The sequence below is a fragment of the Rhinoderma darwinii genome, chromosome 13, assembly GCF_050947455.1.
Source record: "Rhinoderma darwinii isolate aRhiDar2 chromosome 13, aRhiDar2.hap1, whole genome shotgun sequence".
Classification (NCBI taxonomy): Eukaryota; Metazoa; Chordata; class Amphibia; order Anura; family Rhinodermatidae; genus Rhinoderma; species Rhinoderma darwinii.
In genome coordinates, this window is record NC_134699.1 from 33,565,084 (window position 1) to 33,583,656 (window position 18,573).

General features: G+C 42.5%; 1 protein-coding gene across 7 annotated transcripts in view; it reads right to left on the reverse strand.

The window, feature by feature from the left end:
• Positions 1-18,573, reverse strand: part of RALGAPB (Ral GTPase activating protein non-catalytic subunit beta) — a 69,764-nt gene that overhangs the window by 27,961 nt on the left and 23,230 nt on the right. For 4 of the 7 annotated variants that reach the window (XM_075845786.1, XM_075845785.1, XM_075845784.1 and 1 more), the window contains exons 6-11: positions 17,755-17,886; positions 17,181-17,362; positions 12,677-12,825; positions 6,042-6,258; positions 4,492-4,527; positions 830-1,031 (exon numbers count right to left, since the gene is read on the reverse strand). In XM_075845786.1, coding sequence (XP_075701901.1) covers positions 830-1,031; positions 4,492-4,527; positions 6,042-6,258; positions 12,677-12,825; positions 17,181-17,362; positions 17,755-17,886 — 918 coding nt within the window. The remainder of the gene's footprint in view (positions 1-829; positions 1,032-4,491; positions 4,528-6,041; positions 6,259-12,676; positions 12,826-17,180; positions 17,363-17,754; positions 17,887-18,573) is intronic. The other 3 variants (XM_075845789.1, XM_075845788.1, XM_075845787.1) reach the window with 1 other exon arrangement.

The following is an 18,573-nucleotide window of genomic DNA, read 5'->3' on the forward strand; positions in this document are numbered from 1 at the left end:
GTTTTTCTTTTTACGGTGTTCACTTTGCGGTTTAAATGACATATTAACTTTATTAATGGAGTCATTACGGTTGCGGCGATACCACATATGTGTACACTTTTACTAAATAAAACCACTTTTTATGGAAAAGAATGGATTTATTTTTTTACTGTACTTTTTATTAATAATCTTTATGTCACTTTGATGACTTCTTTTATTAGTCCCACTAGGGGACTTTACTGTGTGATCTTCCGATCGCTGTATACTTCATATACCAGAGCATTATTGCCTGTCAGTGTAAATCTGACAGGCAATCTGTTAGGAAGGGCCTCCGGCGCGTCCTAACAGGAATATGTCCAGGGCAGACCTGGGGGCTTTTATCAGGCCCCCGGCTGCCATGACACCCCATCGGAGACCCGCGATTTCATTCGCGGGCCGCCGATGGGTGACAGAGGGAGCGCACTCCCTCTGTAAACAAAGTTAAATGCCGCGGTCGCTATTGACGGCGGCATTTAACGGGTTAAACGGCCGCGTTCGAAGTAAACTTCGATCGCGGGCGTTGGAGCAGGAGCTCAGCTGTCATCAGCCTAAAGCCCATTAGTGACCGACGTAAAAAGGCGTATTAGTGGTCACTAAGGGGTTAAGGTGTGGAAAATAAAAATCATCCAAAATCGTACCGAAGCTTTTTTTTTTGTCTTTCAAGGCTGGCTATATCAAGGCCTGTGTCTATGGGTTGCCTGCGCTGCAAATATATCACAAGTAACCAATACCATCAAATTCTGAGATTGCCATCCTACTCATCGCAACATAACACAGAAAAGTGGCGATCGTCCGGTAGCGAGCGTATTACCTGGAGAGATAGGCTGATAATATTTCCTCCCCAGTCTTCTTGCTGCAGAAAATCCGACATAAGGTGCCGCAAGCTTCAGCCCGTCCAGCCTCATAACTATCTGGGAATTCATTTGCATCGAACACTGTGCTTGATCCCATCGTGTCCGTGGACAACTGGGAACCTTTGCGCCGCAACTCCACCGTGGCCTGCGTAGCTATCGCTGTAGAAAAAGAGTGTTTGATGAACCGTTACTATATACACACACAATATATGCTCAGGCTCATGGGAAAGAAGGACACAAAGATTTATCAGAATGAAAAGTTGGTATCATAACACTACTCTGCTGTTTAGTATCAACCAACTGTATCTATCCACATAGGAATTGTATCTACCCAAAACATCAAGACTAGGAGGAGATCGCGGATGTAATGCAGTTCCAGAACTATTCCCGAAAAAGACAGACATGTGACCAACACACACACACACACACACACACACACACACACACACACACACACACACACACACACACACACACACACACACACACACTCTGCTGGAAAAACGGAAGATCCACTTTTGACTTGAGTGGCGAGTGTAAGAAACCCCAGCCCCCCAGGATGCATGGCATCTGGGTCCCCCCATGCTGAGACGTAGGAGGTCATCTGCCTGTGATCCGTATGACATTAACAAGACACATGGACATCACAGACAATGGCACCACTTCTATGACCAGATCGGAATACTGCCGATATACAGCGGCTCCGGCAAACTCACACCGTCATATATTACATGGATGAGCAGTCACCTGAATGGCTGCCATGTTATACTATAGATGTCTGGCTGGTCACAAGCAGCCGGGGGTTACTAGAAGGCAGATCCCATATTAAAGGGATAGCCTGATGAGGCAACCCGGTTAATGTCTACAGGAAAGCATAAAATGGAAGAGTTCGTATGCTGGGCTGATCAGAATGATCCCTTTACATTACAGAAATGGGAGATCTAGTTGGATTTATGTGGATAGCGGGCAGAATGTCTGCACCCGCACATGTGTATACACACACAGCACACGCTCTATGAAGTCGCCTTCAAGACGACACAATTTTACTGAAAAATAAAACGAAATTTCCACAAAGTTGAGATTCAAAGAAACTCCTTCCATTCAACTTCAAATGAATGACCTTGAAATATCCTAGAAGGCTTTCCAGATTTCTATAGACGTCCATATTGTGACCGTGTCATGAGGCAGGTGCACCTTAAACAGGGGCAAATATATACGTGATCGGATATGCTGGCAAGTAAGGACATGCAGAATATAGAATAGATTAGCACACAGCGCATGCGGTGCCACCTGATTCCAATTATAAAGAGCATCTTATCAATGTTCTTTATTAAAAGGGGTCTGCCTGGTGACGGGTTTCCTTTAAATTTCACCTATGTGAACCACAAGTAGATACAAAGGATTTACGGAAACATCCATTATCAGAAGAAAATGATAAAAGAGCAGGGCAGAGGTGGGGAAATAGAAATCCTCTCTTACCCTAACAGCATCAGCAGATTGTGGAGTAACAGATACTATAGGATAACATTGCAGATTGTGGAGTAACAGATACTATAGGATAACATTGCGGACCTGGTTGAAGAACATAATGATATACTGGACAACAGAGGAGATGACCAATGGACCATGTTAGACAAGCATTTCAATTATCGGGGTCTCACTTTTACATCACATTTTACTCCCTGTGAAAACTGCACAGGCAGATCTGCTCTAGGTGACAGAAACTCAGAGGTCACAGTGTCTGCAATACAGATATAGAAGACGCCTGCTATTAGAAAATGTCATTTTTTTTGTCAGTGAGACCTCGTAGGCAAGACTAGAATATCAAAGGGGATTGGCAATTGTATGATATGGCATATTGCTAGGATATGCCATAAGGATAAACGCAGAAGGAGGTCAGACCTCTGGGACCCGCCAATCCTGAGTATGAACGGTCTGGAGCCCCTACGGCTTTTTCCCTGCACAGCGGAGCTTAAAGAGGCTCTGTCACCACATTATAAGTGCCCTATATTGTACATGATGTGATCGGCGCTGTAATGCAGATTACACCAGTGTTTTTATTTAGAAAAACTATCATTTTTGACGGAGTTATGACCTATATTAGCTTTATGCTAATGAGTTTCTCAATGGACAACTGGGCGTGTTTTTACTTTTTGACCAAGTGGGCGTTGTACAGAGGAGTGTATGACGCTGACCAATCAGTGTCCAATCAGTGTCATACACTTCTCCCCATTCATTTAATCTGCACATAGAGATATAGTAATAAATCAATGGAGAGAAGTGTATGACGCTGATTGGTCACTGATTGGTCAGCGTCATACACTTCTCTCCACAACGCCCACTTGGTCAAAAAGTAAAACACGCCCAGATGGCCATTGAAAAACACATTAGCATAAAGCTCAAATACGTCATAACTCCGTCAAAAATGAAAGTTTTTGTAAATAAAAACACTGCTGTAATCTGCATTACAGCGCCGATCACATCCTGTACAATATAGGCCACTTATAATGTGGTGACAGAGCCTCTTCAAGAGTTTGGCTCCTGAGAACCCCAGCAGACAAATTACTTTTTTCTGGGGGAAGTTGCTGTCATCTGATCATTCCCTGCAGGAGAAATTTAGTATTCCACTTTGGCCATTTAGATAAATGGCCACCCATGTAATTGAGGGAGAGCCCAAGAACACGGGAGTGAAGGCTGCTGCTTGTTGGTAGCTCATTGAGGGGGTCCCGAGTGAAGGGCCTCACTCTGACGTTCATTTGCCCTAATAGGTCATATGGACAGGGGTTGTCCTGATCGGACCATCCCTTTAATGGCAGCCACATTGATGGTCACACAGTTTTCATAGAAACAGAGGTAACCAAGAAACAGTTAAAGAGAATTTGTAACTACTCGTCAAAATGCAGCAACTTAAGGATTTATGTTATGGCTAATTCTCGGGGGGGTCCCTTTAAAGGGCCGCAGAATAAACCTACAAATAGAACCAGCCATGAACATAATTTCACATGTACTAAAAGTCATTTCCATGAAGAGATTTTTCTGAATATTGCCTTATCACACCAGATCATGCAGGTTATAACTGGCACACGGAAAGAAGTCTCATTCCCTTTAACAGAGGACATGCTTTCTGGGACAAAGGACAAATCTTTAGGCATTTTTTCCCATGAGCCTCTGCTGCTTTAGATGCAAGTTACACGAACAAACTACACCTTAAAATCTAACGAAAGAAAAAAAAAAAAACTACATGCACAAATATCAAACAGTACATTCAGAAAGAATAAACCAAAGGAATGCGAAAAGAGAAGAACCTGTTAGTGCAAAATCCTTGACATAATGGATATGAATCAAATGGGGAAGATTGGAAACAGGTTTGTTTGACTCTGTACCAGCAATCGTTCCCATTCAGGATGACAGAACGGAAGGCATGAAACATTTCTCTCACGGTGCAACATAGAATGATGGGGGGAAAAAAGAAAAACACAAAAGAAAGGGAAAAAAATAAATGAAAAGCAACAAGACCACAAGTATGTTAAGACGAAAGGGAAAGAATGCGAGCGGGAATGAGGAAACGGAGAGAAATCAGATGATTGCAATTGAGGAGAAGCTACAGATTCCTACTTACAAGATTTATAAGAAAGGAGAATTTGGATAAAAGATGCTGCAAGATAACAGAAATAAAATGGAAAGAAATCAAAGGACAGAAGTAGTTACAAGAAAGTACTTTAATATATGGCAAAAAAGTGCAATTTTAAAAAGGAAAAAGTGCTTTTTTGTTTGTTTTTTTAACTTTGTTTAAAAAAAAAAAAGAAAAGAAAACAAAAAGGGAAAACAAAAAATCAGATGACGGGTTTGTGTAACAGTGAGGTGTGAGTCTGGAAAACATTGCGCACAACAATGGGTAAATAATTACAGAATGGATGATGGTGTTTCACTTAATGGGGCTTAATGAAATGAATCAGACCCGTGCCAGCCATATCCACACACGATGAATATGAGAAGCCCCATTCTTGCTGAGGGACTTCGGCTGCCTTACCTCTATTTCCCCCTTACATGTGCGCTCGGCAAGATCCTCGGTCAGTCTGCTCTACATGTATGGTATATAGCCATAGAGAGCCCTTTCTGTATCCGGACCATACAGGGTAGACTAGCCAATAGTGTGAGGGTGCTTGTATAAAACAAGAAAAAGCCACGGAGCGCAGAAACGCCAGTAAATCCCATTAGGATTGCATCCTGCAGGACCACTTTGTGAGTGAATATATTCTAACAGAACGAGAACTGGGACTAAGTTCATTTTGGGAGCAGTGCGTATTTGCTTTGCTCTCCATAAATAAGCCCATATTTTCCATCATCACTAAAGTGGCCGCCCCAAGTTTCCTATTTGCAGCATAAAGGGAATGAAACACTTCAGGCACAGGATGTCAGTGACCACCATTTTTTGCCGATTCATTTCTTAAAGGGGTTTTCCAGAAAGATAAACTTGATGGCCTATCCTTAGATCTGATCAGTGGGGGTTCGACTATCAGCCAATCAGCTGTTTTGAATGGACTGCTGCGCTTGTGCAAGTGCTGCTTCCCCTTCAGTCCTTTGACTGCTCCATACTGTCAAACGTCGACACACAGCGGTTCACAGTGTTACTTCTTCCACCCACTTGAATGGCGTTAAATATTTTTTTTATATTAAACTATAAGACATACCGCATTTATGCTCAAGACTCTACTTAAAAGGACCACTGCAAATTGGTGTTAGGCGAGGCAGCCATCAATGATTGAGAAGGGGGGGGGGGTGGTGGGTTGTTTGGAGGAAGGGGACTCTTAAAACAAGACCGAAAACTCAAAACAAGATGGATGGATTTTCTTTACAACACAATAGATTTCAGTACGTTTGTGATAGGATATACTAGTAGCCGTTCCTTTACACTAATGATAGCCTGCAGCAGTAAGAACAGCAGCTGTCGGAGGCAGAGATCATATAAACCTTCCCTATGAGATGTGGTGTATGGATATAGCTCAGCAGGGTTGAATAGGATTCATTTCTGCAAGATGAAGAAATTCATTGATGAAACTACAGCCCACCCATCCCACACAAGCCCATCTAGCCGAGTTTAATCTTGCAGGTAGGAATAATGGAAATTTGGAGATGAAATAAAGAGGTGAGAGCAGTCGGAGCACTTACCCGTCATACTGCTATCTCTGTTAACGCCATTCTGCAGCTTGCAGTGAACAAGGGCGGCATCAAACAGCCATGAGCCAAAGAGATTCAAGATGCTGTTGACTTTGGGTCTTGTTGGAGCCGGTAATGGACGAGGCTCGGAGTTTGTTTGGTTTGGACTGGATAGTGGCGAGGTGGAAGACGCTTGTTGCTGAACTTTTGTGCTGTGCGTTGTGTTTACCTGAAACAGAAACATAACAATAAAGGGACCTACAAGCTTACAGCTTAAGGGTATGTTCACACGTAGAGTCAAAAACGTCTCAAAACACGGAACTGTTTTCAAGGGAAAACAGCCCCTGATTTTCAGACGTTTTTTGAGCAACTCGCGTTTTTCGCGGCGTTTTCTACAGCCGTTTTTGGAGCTGTTTTCATTGAAGTCTATGAGAAAACGGCTCCAAAAACGTCCCAAGAACTGTCCTGCACTTCTTTTGACGAGGCTGTAATTTTACGAGCCGTCTTTTGACAGCAACCCGTAAAATGACAGGTCGTCGGCAAAGTACATCGTAAAGCCCATTGAAAGTAATGGTCAGACGTTTGCCGACGTATTGGAGCCGTTTTTTCAGATGTAATTCGAGGCGTAAAACGCCTCCATTACGTCTGAAAATAGGTCGTGTGAACCCAGCCTAAAAAGTATACAAACATACTGCGAGTGCATGGTGTGTACACCATGCAAAGCACTAGCCATCTAACAAATGTGGGATCCTTCTAAAGCTATGTTCACATCTGCATCAGGGTTCCGTAAGAACGGAGCCCTGACTGACACAAACGGAAACCAAACAAATCCGGTCCCAATGGTTTCCGTTTGTCTCCATCGTGCAAGGCTTCCGTCATTTTGACAGAAGAGTGTAGTCGACTACGCTATTGATTCCGTCAAAAACAACAGAACCCTTGCACAACGGAGACAAACTGAAACCATGGTCACTGGATCACTCACCATTGAAATCAATGATGATGGAGACGGAAACCTTTGAAAGCTCAGACAGAACGTCGGAACGGAGCCCTGACGCAGATGTGAACACAGCTTAATAGCGTTTAAAGGGTCACTGCCATTTAAAAAAACAAAAAACAAGTAAAAAGTTGTGATTTATGGTGTATACCAGGGGTCTCAAACACAGTCCCTGAGGCTGTCATCTGTGGCCCGGGTGCACCAAAGCGCTAGAGACGTGCTCAGGACAGCAGAGAGCAGGCCAAAGCAGGAGCGCCACACACAGCCCCTTAAAGATAGTGCCACCCCCCTCTTGTACATCCAGCAGAGCTGTTGTCAGAACCAGGGCAAGTGCCGGGACCCACTCGTCCGGCAGAGGAGGGGGTGACGCAGCCGTCATGGCTCCTTCAGGAGTGGAATCCCTGGCCAGAACGTTGCCGACACTCTTGCTGAGGATTCCGATCCTAGAGGAAGCACCTCCTCCCTGGTGGTGCCACAAAACCCCCCTCCATGTAGGCAACGCCTTTGAGGCTCCCTCTAGGAGTGGAATCCCCAAGCCAGAGCATTGTCGACGCTCTGGCCAGGTATTCTGCTCCTAGAGGGAGCCCCTGACGTGACTGTCCATATATATCCCTGGCCAGAGCGTCGGCAATGTCCTGGCTGGGGATTCCACTCCTAGAGGGAGCTCCAAAAGTGCCACCTCCAGGGAGGGGGCTTCTGTGGCACCACCTCAGGGGGGCAGTCGGGTTACAGCAATGTTGTGCGGTTACAGCAATGTTGTGCGGTTACAGCAATGTTGTGCGGTTACAGCAATGTTGTGCGGTTACAGCAATGTTGTGCGGTTACAGCAATGTTGTGCGGTTACAGCAATGTTGTGCGGTTACAGCAATGTTGTGCGGTTACAGCAATGTTGTGCGGTTACAGCAATGTTGTGCGGTTACAGCAATGTTGTGCGGTTACAGCAATGTTGTGCGGTTACAGCAATGTTGTGCGGTTACAGCAATGTTGTGCGGTTACAGCAATGTTGTGCGGTTACAGCAATGTTGTGCGGTTACAGCAATGTTGTGCGGTTACAGCAATGTTGTGCGGTTACAGCAATGTTGTGCGGTTACAGCAATGTTGTGCGGTTACAGCAATGTTGTGCGGTTACAGCAATGTTGTGCGGTTACAGCAATGTTGTGCGGTTACAGCAATGTTGTGCGGTTACAGCAATGTTGTACGGTTACAGCAATGTTGTACGGTTACAGCAATGTTGTACGGTTACAGCAATGTTGTACGGTTACAGCAATGTTGTACGGTTACAGCAATGTTGTACGGTTACAGCAAGGTTGTACGGTTACAGCAAGTTTGTACGGTTACAGCAAGTTTGTACGGTTACAGCAAGGTTGTACGGTTACAGCAAGGTTGTACGGTTACAGCAAGGTTGTACGGTTACAGCAATGTTGTACGGTTACAGCAATGTTGTACGGTTACAGCAATGTTGTACGGTTACAGCAATGTTGTACGGTTACAGCAATGTTGTACGGTTACAGCAATGTTGTACGGTTACAGCAATGTTGTACGGTTACAGCAATGTTGTACGGTTACAGCAATGTTGTACGGTTACAGCAATGTTGTACGGTTACAGCAATGTTGTACGGTTACAGCAATGTTGTACGGTTACAGCAATGTTGTACGGTTACAGCAATGTTGTACGGTTACAGCAATGTTGTACGGTTACAGCAATGTTGTACGGTTACAGCAATGTTGTACGGTTACAGCAATGTTGTACGGTTACAGCAATGTTGTACGGTTACAGCAATGTTGTACGGTTACAGCAATGTTGTACGGTTACAGCAATGTTGTACGGTTACAGCAATGTTGTACTGTTACTGTAATGTAGTGCGGTTACTGTAATGTAGTGCGGTTACTGTAATGTTGTACTGTTACTGTAATGTTGTACTGTTACTGTAATGTTGTACTGTTACAGTAATGTTGTGCTGTTACAGTAATGTTGTGCTGTTACTGCAATGTTGTACTGTTACTGTAATGTAGTGCTGTTACAGTAATGTTGTACGGTTACTGCAATGTTGTACTGTTACTGTAATGTAGTGCGGTTACTGTAATGTTGTACTGTTACTGTAATGTTGTACTGTTACTGTAATGTTGTACTGTTACTGTAATGTAGTGCTGTTACAGTAATGTAGTGCTGTTACAGTAATGTAGTGCTGTTACAGTAATGTTGTACGGTTACTGCAATGTTGTACTGTTACTGTAATGTAGTGCGGTTACTGTAATGTTGTACTGTTACTGTAATGTAGTGCTGTTACTGTAATGTAGTGCTGTTACAGTAATGTAGTGCTGTTACAGTAATGTTGTGCTGTTACAGTAATGTTGTGCTGTTACTGTAATGTTGTACTGTTACTGTAATGTAGTGCTGTTACAGTAATGTAGTGCTGTTACAGTAATGTTGTGCTGTTACAGTAATGTTGTGCTGTTACTGTAATGTTGTGCTGTTACTGTAATGTTGTACTGTTACTGTAATGTTGTACTGTTACAGTAATGTAGTGCTGTTACAGTAATGTTGTGCTGTTACTGCAATGTTGTACTGTTACTGCAATGTAGTACTGTTACTGTAATGTAGTGCTGTTACAGTAATGTAGTGCTGTTACAGTAATGTTGTACGGTTACTGCAATGTTGTACTGTTACTGTAATGTAGTGCGGTTACTGTAATGTTGTACTGTTACTGTAATGTTGTACTGTTACTGTAATGTTGTGCTGTTACAGTAATGTAGTGCTGTTACAGTAATGTAGTGCTGTTACAGTAATGTAGTGCTGTTACAGTAATGTTGTACTGTTACTGTAATGTAGTGCGGTTACTGTAATGTAGTGCGGTTACTGTAATGTTGTACTGTTACTGTAATGTTGTACTGTTACTGTAATGTAGTGCTGTTACAGTAATGTAGTGCTGTTACAGTAATGTAGTGCTGTTACAGTAATGTAGTGCTGTTACAGTAATGTTGTACGGTTACTGCAATGTTGTACTGTTACTGTAATGTAGTGCGGTTACTGTAATGTAGTGCTGTTACTGTAATGTTGTACTGTTACTGTAATGTAGTGCTGTTACAGTAATGTAGTGCTGTTACAGTAATGTTGTGCTGTTACTGTAATGTAGTGCGGTTACTGTAATGTTGTACTGTTACTGTAATGTAGTGCTGTTACAGTAATGTAGTGCTGTTACAGTAATGTTGTGCTGTTACTGCAATGTTGTACTGTTACAGTAATGTAGTGCTGTTACAGTAATGTTGTGCTGTTACTGTAATGTAGTGCTGTTACAGTAATGTTGTACTGTTACTGTAATGTAGTGCTGTTACAGTAATGTAGTGCTGTTACAGTAATGTTGTGCTGTTACTGTAATGTAGTGCGGTTACTGTAATGTTGTGCTGTTACTGTAATGTAGTGCTGTTACAGTAATGTAGTGCTGTTACAGTAATGTTGTGCTGTTACTGTAATGTAGTGCGGTTACTGTAATGTTGTACTGTTACTGTAATGTAGTGCTGTTACAGTAATGTAGTGCTGTTACAGTAATGTTGTACGGTTACTGCAATGTTGTACTGTTACTGTAATGTAGTGCGGTTACTGTAATGTTGTACTGTTACTGTAATGTTGTACTGTTACTGTAATGTAGTGCTGTTACAGTAATGTAGTGCTGTTACAGTAATGTAGTGCTGTTACAGTAATGTAGTGCTGTTACAGTAATGTTGTACGGTTACTGCAATGTTGTACTGTTACTGTAATGTAGTGCTGTTACTGTAATGTAGTGCTGTTACTGTAATGTTGTACTGTTACTGTAATGTAGTGCTGTTACAGTAATGTAGTGCTGTTACAGTAATGTAGTGCTGTTACAGTAATGTTGTGCTGTTACTGTAATGTAGTGCTGTTACTGTAATGTTGTACTGTTACTGTAATGTAGTGCTGTTACAGTAATGTAGTGCTGTTACAGTAATGTAGTGCTGTTACAGTAATGTTGTGCTGTTACTGCAATGTTGTACTGTTACAGTAATGTAGTGCTGTTACAGTAATGTTGTGCTGTTACTGTAATGTTGTACCGTTACTGTAATGTAGTGCTGTTACTGTAATGTTGTACGGTTACTGCAATGTTGTACTGTTACTGTAATGTAGTGCTGTTACAGTAATGTTGTGCTGTTACAGTAATGTTGTGCTGTTACTGTAATGTTGTACTGTTACTGTAATGTTGTACTGTTACTGTAATGTAGTGCTGTTACAGTAATGTAGTGCTGTTACAGTAATGTTGTGCTGTTACAGTAATGTTGTGCTGTTACTGTAATGTAGTGCTGTTACAGTAATGTAGTGCTGTTACAGTAATGTTGTGCTGTTACAGTAATGTTGTGCTGTTACAGTAATGTTGTGCGGTTACTGTAATGTTGTGCTGTTACTGTAATGTTGTGCTGTTACAGTAATGTAGTATTATAGTAGTTCAAATAACTGATTAACAATAATTTGTATTTTATCAAATTTGAATGTAATGTGGCCCGTCAACATCACATTTTTTCTATGTGCGGTCGATTTACCCGACCGAGTTTGAGAACCCTGGTGTAGACGCAAACCTTCACTGGTCTCTACAACGGAGGCGCTGAAGCGCTCTGTTGAACTCTGTGCCCCCTTGACCCTCATTGACGCCTTGCAGAGTGGTGTACAGAACATATACGGTCTATGGCCATACTCCGCTCTCCAAGGAAGCCAAAAAAAAAAAAAGCTGGGCACAGAAGAGCTTTCTTTCTAGGTATCGGTGAGAGTTTTAGTGCCAGGTCCACAACTTATGATGTCTCCATGCAGGCACCAGGAGTTTTGGAAATACATAATATGTAAACAACCTTACATGGCATTATCTTCATCTAAACGACAATTTGATCAATATGCTACGTACAGTTGTTTGGATAAGCAATTTTTGCATAAAACTCTGCGCTGGCAGTGTGTTGCTCCATCTTTGTGCTTTTCTGCTTATGCCGGACAGTCACAGCAGAATAGTACCTGTACATTTATTTTATGATGTTAGATGGTGCGGACTAACTTTGTACTCCGCATCTCTCTGACTTGTCAGAAGTTTTTGTTTAAAAGTCATTTTTTCCTCCACTCTATTAGGGAATTCTGAGTTAATAAAGTAGGGTTCTTTATACAGGAGTATCATCTCTTGACCAGAGTGGAGAGCAGTTACAGAGTGTCTCTTGTACTAGAAAACCTGTCCTACACAATCTATTGATATGAACGAGCACGGTGTAATGATTCAGTTCCCCTGGGGTGGCGCTGCAGGGATATTGAACTCTCTCTGCCAGGTTTGCCCACAGATTACTGCAGGGGGACACCTTGCCATCTGCTAATCGTTAATGAACCTGGAGTACCACCAACTACTTGCAGACCACAAAGACTTTATACATGGCCTGCATTTAACTCCTCATGTGCAGCGGTTTCAATAAATCCCTCCAAATTAATTTAACGGATTCCCAATAAGTCGTGAGCCTGGTTCCATTCAGAGCATACAGCGAAAGTTGTCCTATCTGCCTGGGTTTGGGGTACACATGACATACATTAATATTGATCAGTTGAATGCTCTTTAGAAAGACACAAATGTGAGGACACATAAATCAGGATGACATCAATAACATTGCCACTTACTGAACTAGTTTTCATGGTGGTTTTGTTCACTGTGACAGTACGGTGCCTCCGGTTGTGCGGAGGAGTAGTGTTGGTTGCTGTTGACTGAGGCATACTGAGCCTGTTCACTGGTGTTGGCGGAGCACTGTCAGCCCTGGGGCGAGAGATGCCTGGGGAAGCGGGAATGAAAGTCACTATTAGAACGCCTGATCATTATAGCTAAAATTAAATCAGATTAATTTTCCATCCATAGGCCTCATCCAGTGTAATCGAGGGCTAGAAATCTTTTTAAAAATGTGATAACAACTGTCCTTTCTTAGCAGTGTAAACCATTAGCAAGTGGGCTGAAAGCATTGACTGCACTATTTAAAGCTGACAGGGCTGAACCCCATTAAGTAAAGCTCCAGTTTAAAGGGAACCTGTCACCAGCATTTCACCTATTGAACTCAACTCACTCCTCGCTGCCCTCTGCCCGCTGAAAGGCTGGTGACAGTTTCCCTTTAAAAGGCACAATAAATGATATATCGATATCTATATATAAAAATCAGGCATTTAGACCTCAACAAATCGCTGGAATGAAGGACCATAAGTGACCACTGAGCCCCTTTGTCACTGATAAGAGCCGATCACAGCCAGTTAGCAGTGTATGGTTCAGACTTCCTACGTGCTCTGACAGATCTGGTTTTTTTTTTAAACAAACCAATAGGTACCCTTTTTAAACTGTATTCACACACACAGGGTTTTGCTGCATTTGTGTGCATTTTTAGTGTGGCCAGATGTTACATTAAAAAGTCTATAGTAAAATCTAAATGGCACTACGTACAATTGCGTTTTGGTTTGTGGCAATTTTGTGGTCAGTGTTTTTTTTTTTTTACAAATGCAGCATGCTCTGGGCATGGCCTTTTTTTTTTTTTTTTTTTTTTTTTTAGGCATTCTGCCATCGGCTTTTCTATAGGACCTCAAAAACCATGTACAAAATAACACTAGATGAGTAACACCACCAAAAACGCATGTAACATTTTACTAGCGCTGGAGTTTTTTTTTTAAAAGCGTTTGATGCAGTTCAAATTACCAGGAAAAAAATAAATAAAATTGTATGAAGGAGGCCTTAACTTACTATAATAGGCCATTGCATTATGGGCATTTTCTTATGATATCATCATTTATTGACAAAACAATCCACGGGATGGCATTTGCCACTAGGTTACTACTGCTTAACTAGGTGCATCACTATAGAAGTATCCCTGGAACTTCATTATGGAGGTTCTGAAAAGTGTTTCATGATCCATTGTGTTCTTTTAATTTTAGCTTCAGATATAGGAGTCAGAGTTTATTAAAGGAAAGATCCGCTTTGAAGAAGTTCCCTAAATGTGGCGCTAGAAAGCCCTGCAAAATACAGCTGCCTCCAACGCAGGCGCGTACAGAGCGGAGCCTTATACCGATTTTCAGTTACATCCTGTGTCACGCTCATTTCTTTCTGTAATGCATTGCATTCTGGGATCTCAGAAGACAATTACACATTTACTGTATGTACATTATTCCTGGTAGTCCTCGATCACCGACACATCTAGAAGCCCACGACGAAGATCACAAATCAAGACAAGACCCTGTTGCGGAGGTTGTTCCTGTATTGTTGGCGATTTACAACACAAATGCTGTTTTTTGCGGATGTGGTTTTCCCAATTAAATTGCAGTGAAAGAAATAAGAAACTGCAGTAAGCACTGACACATTTTGCATGGCTCAGATCTACATTCTGCTGGTGGGATTTTTTTAAAATCACAGCAACATAACCGCTCCCCACGGACCACATGAACCAAGGGGATGCGTGAACCACGAGGCACCGTTGTCCATGCGCCGTCTAATATTGCAGCCCCCCCCGACCCAAGTAAGTGGGGCGAAGCTGCAATACCAGACACAGAAGTGTCCCAGCGGCCAGACCCTCACCTGTCACACATTGGAGGTATATACTAGAGATCTGCCATCAATGTTTAACGCTACAGGAACTCACTAAATATGCGTTAACTTTAGGACCCCTCGTCTTGAATGTTACTTTACTTGTAGCGAGTTGACAACGGACGTAAAGTGTCTTGTCCCTGACTACACGTGAACGGAACAGACACCTTTTAAAATCCGACAAGACATCTCAAAGCATTTCCATTCACACATGACATTTATTTATTCCTAAACATAAAATGTCACCATCACCAAAGGCACCAGATCATTTTGGGCTTGTGGAATTCAGAAGGAAAAACAGGATGGATCTTGGGTTTCTTCTCAGTAAGGAGAAGTGCACAGTAGCCTACAAGTCATCACGGTTTGTGTTCATTCCTTATAGCGTTGGTAACAAAACAAAAAAATGTTGCAAAGTGCAAAAAAAATTTAATAAAAATGACAAAAACAAATTCTTGATATATTCTCTCGATATAACTAAGGACACAGTTTAGGGGAAAAATATACAAAATATAATGGTGTGCAGGGTTTGATATATTTAAAGGGGAAAAACAGTCAAAGTGATCTCCTGGTGTATCATAGAAACAAGTGGGGATGATTGTGGTAAAGTCTGCGATCTCAGACCCCCACTCATTTCCTAAATGAAAGTGCTCTCTGGACCGCTTCTCAAACATTTCTGTTACTACAAATCTGACGCATTCTAATTAAACGATATAAAATATGCCATCCCCTAGAACGTGGCATCAAACGTAACCGAGCAGCGTCAAAGAGCTTTGCGTATTCTATAGCGCTATCATTCTGGAATTCAGTGGTGGTCTGAGATCAAACACTTCAGCAATATGATCTTCCCCCACGAGTCCATGACATATCAGGAGAATATTTGTACTGGAGCCCTGCGCTAAAGAAATGCAGAGATGGAAAAGGTCAGGAAAAAAAAACAAACATCCAGTTTAAAATATACATTGATGTGCGCTATAGGGACGTTTTTCTAGATCTAATAACTTAAGGGGGTTGTTCCAAGAATAAATGTTATCCCCAAACCACAGGATAAGTAATAACATGCTGATCAGTGGGGATCAGATCAGGAGAACAGGGTCCTGTTCCTTCAATTGAAGGGAGCGGCCGGTCGCGCATGTGCCCTGCTGCTCCATTTATTCCCCATGGCACTGCCCCATAAACAGTGAATGGAGCGGCAGTCTGCATGTGTGACATGCCACTCCATTCGGAGGAACGGTACCCCCGTTCTCAAGATCGATTGACCCCACGTGAAAAGTCAGTTGGGAGATAACATTTAATCTTGGGACAACCCTTTTGAGGTTAAAAGGAACACGCCAGACAAAACGGATATGACGTTATGCCTAGTGCAGGGCCGGAGGGGGCAGGACCGATTCACAGAACACCAACACTGGAACATTATTTTTGCCTGTTTTGACACAAACAATGCGACTTGTAGAGCTCGCGCGTAATTCTGTATCATGGCGATTAGTATTTTTAGCCCAAATCAGTATTTATTATCCACCAATACCAGATTTTTGGAGCAAACTAAGCACAAGTAATTGAGGTTTCGATACCATATTTTGATAATCTTTCCAACCCAATGTTCTTAAAGACGGCAACTCCTGAAGAAGAAACATACGAGTTTACCACTGTTATTTATGGAGCATAGCCTATTTCCTACATTTAAAAAAAAAAAAGCTGCCAACAAACTAGTGTATCGTACCCTGGTCGTCACAATGAAACCTACTTTGCATAGAATATCTAACAAACTCTTAACTTGTCGTAACATTTACAGAAGAGGATATGAAAAGGGCTCGGTTCTAATTATGAGGCACTCCACTGTAAAAAGCAACGGAGAAAAAATAAAAAATAAATCTAAGGCCCCGTGCACACTACCGTAAAAAATCTCCGGAATTGCGGTCCGTAATACAGTCCGCAATTATGGACCCATTCAGTTCTATTGGCCGCGGACACCTTTCCGCATCACTACGAATAGGGTGTCCGTGCAGTAGAACTGTACCATCTTTTGCGATTTACGGGTCGTGCTCCCATACTTTGTATGGGGGAAAGGGCCGAAAATGCGGGCTGCGGCCGTCCGTGCCCGCAATCGCAGGCCAGGATTATGGGCACGGCCATGTGCATGAGGCCTTATCCAGTAGGTAAATACCAGGGCTCTAGCCAGATCCTTTAGAACACATCTAGATAGAATAAAAGGAGAAATATTCAACCTAAGCCATGTGCAACCCATAGCCATACGCACGGCTGTGATTTTTGGGTCGGCCGGGGGCGGAGTGTCACCCGCAAGCCGCCCGCAAATTGCGGGCCGTGCACATGGCCGCGTGCATTATTTCCTATAAGCCTGGGCTGCGCACGGACCGTGAAAACCACAGTCGTGTGCATGGCCCCAGAGGAATGAGTGGGGCCGCAATTCTCCCGTGGATTTTCAGGGGAATTGTGGCCGCAAAAGCACGTTGGTGTACATGGGGCCTTAAGCTTGCGGTGAGTGCAATTGTGTGTTCATATACATCAATTGAAAGTGTTAAAACTCGGACACTGTATGGAAGATTGTATCATTACCTAGAAAAGCATCCACAAGACAGCTGACCCCACGCATGGCACGGAAGAAGATCTGAGGCAGCTGTTTAAGACAGAGGTACTGGTTGAGTTCCTGGTTGGGCACCCCGCTCACATTTAGAAACTGTTCCTGAAACTTTGGTGTTGTGCCGATAATACTCGGGTTGCTCAGATCCACAGGGTTGCTAGTAAGATAGCAGGAGATAGAAGTTAGAAGACAATCTTAATGGGTTCTATGGCTTTATATAAACATTTAAAAAAAAGTTTAGTTAAAAAAAAAAACAAAAAACTATGTTATAAAATTCAGAATGGTGACAATCCAGCAGCTCCTGAAAAGGCGCCGGCTCCAGTTCTCATATGTGGTAACTACCTAAGAGAACAGGAGTTATGGCAACAACTGTATTGAGAAGTAAATATCCCAGCGGAATGATCCCGAAGACGGACTTTCATGAAATGTGACCGACAGGTTATAATTTCCATTATAATATCTCTTTATGGAAATAAAAACCCCACAATAGGCAGATATCCACTACAAATATTCAGTCATCTTACGCCATTGAATAGACTAACTGCACACCTCAGCATGTGGAGAAATCGGAACCAGGTTTGTGTCACACATTCATTATCCATTTCTGCAGGAATCAGGCTGGCGTCTTCTTCCAATACTTTAAAAGGGGGAAATGAAGGCCCATATGTGAAACGCAACAACCTGGAGACGACCAATAAAAACGTGGTATTGATAATTATACATTGAGCGACATTTTGCATTCCTTTTCATTCCAGCATTGATATTTGGGGAATCCTGGCACTGGAGACACATTTTATGGCAAAAAAAGGGGACTATGGGGCTCCATATATACAATATCAGCCTTGGGCTAGAACAGCTCCTGTGTGGGGAGAAAGGAATTGGAAGTTCTTTTAGACAACAAATACTATGGCCAATAGCTGCATTAATTTGACACTACATAAAGATGTGGCAGAGTGAAGGCATCATGCAGCCGACGCTATACTGTACAGCGGCTAACGCTGCTCTTTATGGTTTCATACTATGGGGTACTCCCGTGTGCCGCCTGAAGGCGCGTCCAATGCTTTTAGAGGAGAATATGGCATGCACTGAAACAAGCCACCATTTTTGTTTCTTCCCTATTCCATATGAAATCACAGAAAAAAAAAAACCTCTGCATGCCTCCGTAGAAAATCAGCAGCATATGAAGGTACAGTGTGGGCCAGAGATTTCTATGGGTGCTGTATTACGTCTCAGTACAACTAGGAACATACAAAGCCATAATACCGCCCCAAATCTGTAATTGAACTCTTCGTACAGGATAACTTAGTAAGTTCCCATATTCCTACCTAGAACCACATAGAACACAGCGAGGTATCTCAATGACTTGTA